The sequence below is a fragment of the Trichophyton verrucosum genome (assembly GCF_000151505.1).
Source record: "Trichophyton verrucosum HKI 0517 chromosome Unknown contig00461_1.f1.exp, whole genome shotgun sequence".
Lineage (NCBI taxonomy): Eukaryota > Fungi > Ascomycota > Eurotiomycetes > Onygenales > Arthrodermataceae > Trichophyton > Trichophyton verrucosum.
The window spans coordinates 1-2728 of record NW_003315315.1 but is presented as its reverse complement, the minus strand read 5'-3'; the positions used below and the strand labels follow the sequence as shown (position 1 = coordinate 2728).

General features: G+C 50.1%; 3 protein-coding genes across 3 annotated transcripts in view; 2 read left to right on the top strand and 1 right to left on the bottom strand.

Moving 5' to 3' along the window:
- TRV_05753 (uncharacterized protein) overlaps positions 1-125 on the top strand; it is a gene marked incomplete at both ends in the record, with an annotated part of 388 nt that extends 263 nt beyond the window's left edge. Inside the window, one exon of the mRNA XM_003020132.1 lies at positions 11-125. Within this exon, the coding sequence (XP_003020178.1) occupies positions 11-125 (115 nt within the window). The remainder of the gene's footprint in view (positions 1-10) is intronic.
- A 343-nt stretch (positions 126-468) lies between these two features.
- TRV_05752 (uncharacterized protein) lies at positions 469-576 on the top strand (the record flags this gene model as incomplete). Its single annotated transcript, XM_003020131.1, has 1 exon — positions 469-576. The coding sequence occupies one exon, from the start codon at positions 469-471 to the stop codon at positions 574-576; it is 108 nt and encodes a 35-aa protein (XP_003020177.1).
- Positions 577-1650: 1074 nt separating this feature from the next.
- TRV_05751 (uncharacterized protein) lies at positions 1651-2533 on the bottom strand (the record flags this gene model as incomplete). The annotated part of the gene is made up of 2 exons (XM_003020130.1): positions 1651-2437; positions 2475-2533. Coding segments are annotated over 2 exons (846 nt in total), but the record flags the coding sequence as incomplete, so codon positions are not given.
- Positions 2534-2728: the final 195 nt, after the last annotated feature.

Below are 2728 nucleotides of genomic sequence, written 5' to 3'. Positions count from 1 at the left end.
GAAAGAAAAGAAAAGAAAAGGAGGGCAAAGGCACAAAGGAGAGAGAGAAATTGGGGGTGTGGAAACGGGAGAGCGATAACGGGAAGAACGAAAGGAAGTACGAGTACATGGGCATAGTCAGTTAATGCAACACGCGCGCAAAGTTTGGGTGGGAGTCAGGATCGAGCATCATCATCAATCGGTATCGGGTACAATTATCTGTCCAAGATGGCAGAGAAGAAGTCAAAGGAGAGTGAAGGGGAAGAAAAAAAAGGAAGGAAAAGAAAAGGACAGGGCATGACATGATGATGTTGTACATGTTGGTCAATAAACCTGGGACGGGAAGCAGTGAAGTGATGGAGCTAGAAGGGGAGACAGGTGGGTAGGGAGGTGTATGTCAAAACCGGAGGGAAGGGATGGGATCATTACACGTTTGGCTGATTTTGGCTGATTTCTCGAGCCAAAATCATATCACTTCAGCAAAAAGCCATGTTGTTAGTTCCAGGCGAAGACGAAGAAAAGCGGATAAAAACGGTCGAAGAGAAGAAGAAGAGGAAGAAGAGAAAAGAAGTAATAAAGAAGAAGAAAATAAAATAAGATATGATATGATAAAAGCGTGCGACGCAGGGAACTTTTCAGCAGACGGCCAACCCATACAAGTACGTAAGTAAGCGTGAGCGTAAGCAAGCGAGTATCAGGCAGAAGTGACAAGTCAGGCAGGGCATAGAGTAAGTAGATAAAAAAGAAAGAAAGGACCGAAGGCGATGGCATAGGGGGACGTGTTGCGGCGTTAAAGCGGGAACATTAGCATGTCAACTCCATGCTTCTCATACGTGGATAGAAAAGGAAAAGAAAGAAAAGAGAGTTCAAGATTGAAAAAAAAGGAAAGTAGAAGAAGATACCGTATGCTCCAGTCTGAGTGAGAAGTAAAGACCAAGTGATTATCAGTGACATCAGCAGCAGAATGGGATGCGGGAACCTGGATATGAATATAACGAAAAAGAAAAAAGTGGGCAAAAAAAGGGGGTAACTGGACATGACATAGTAAATTAGCTGTGCGAGGGACCGGGACTGGGACTGGGGAACGTGGAAGTGGGAATACAGAGACAGCAAGGAAAAAAAAGGAGTCAAAGCGAAAGGGTGAGCATGGGCGGTACATGAGATGCCCAAACCGTAATAAGTCGAAGGGAGGGGAAGGGGGAGGAGGGATTAAGGAAGAAAAAGAAAAAAAGGGAGAGAGGGCAACGCAAGACAACACACAGCGCAATAGAACGAGGGGAAGTAAGAACATGAAGAACCGCCCTTCAAGAGCAAACGCAGACGTTAGAGACGCAATAGACGTGGGTTCAATTGTTGACGTGGGAAAGCCGTTATACCGTGTTGTGTTTTTTTCCGTTTCGTAGATAGAAAAAAAAAAGCAAGCAAGTAACAAGACAGACGAGTGCGAGCTAAAACAAACAGTTCAAGGTCGGGAGCCTCGGAGGACTCGGGTGTGATCTCCTATGGCGAGATTATCTTCACTGGATGAGCAGGTTAGTTCTCATCGGCCTAAGAAAAAAGTAAGAAAAGGAGAAAACAGATGTAGAAAATTGGCGGGAGAAGGAAATGGAAAGAAGACTGATATAAATGTATATATATATATATATATAGAGAGAGAGAGAGAGAGGAGAGTCATACCTTCATAGGGGCGAAACCAGCACCGTACTGGTGAGCGGGGGGCATACCCATGGCCGGGTAGAGTGGTGGTGGAGGCGCGGGTCTGTATGGAGTGCCGGCAGGACCAGAGTTGTTCTGGGAGCGGCCCCAGCTGAGACGGACGCGCGAGTTGCCGATGGGGTAGCCCTGCATCTGGTTGATGGCCATCTCGGCAGCGTGGCGCTGGACGAACTGGACAAACCCGCATCCCTTGCCCGGGGGGATCTTGACGTAGGTGATTTCACCAAAGCCCTGGAAGAAGGAGCGCAGTTCGTCCTCGGTGACGTAGCCGGACAAGCCACCGACGAAGACGGTGGTATTGTTTGGATCGGTGAACTGGTTCATAGGCTGGGGCGCGGCGCCGTAGTAGCCCATCTGGGGACCACCGGGTCCAGGAGGACCACCAGCACCGCCCATGGAGGGAGGGTACATGCCTCCAGGAGGGCCTCCGGGGACGCCCATGTGAGCAGGGCCACCGGGGCCAGCGGGACCCTTGTTCTTTGGGGTAGCGGTCGAGATGCGCATGGGACGGTTGCCGCAGTAGACGCCCTGCATTTCCGAGAGCGCGCGCTGCTGGTCGGTCTCGTCGGAGAAGCGGACGAAGCCGTAGCCGCGGGAGAGGCCGGTGATGGGATCGGTCATGATCTTGGCAGACTTGCAAGATGGGAAGCGCGACTGGAAGAGAGACACGAGCACGTACTCGTTGACCTCGGGGCCCAGGTCGCCGACGAAGATAGAGAACTCGGGTCCGCGTTCCTCGCGGCTGTAAATAGATATTTCTTAGTACGTCTGCAACATACATTTTTTTCTTTTTTTCTTTCTGTTTATACAGGATAAGGTGAATGAAGTAGAGACGAACCTGCGATCAGCGAGGCCGCCACCGGAGGCCCAGTTGAGCTTGAACGGGCGCTGGGTGTTTGGCATGGGAGTGCCGTTGACTGCCAGTGCCTTGGCGGCGGCCGCGGGCGAAGCGAAATCAACGAAGCAGTATCCGGCATTAGCCCTACAGAAGTCAGTATAAATGTAATATTATATATATATATATATATATATA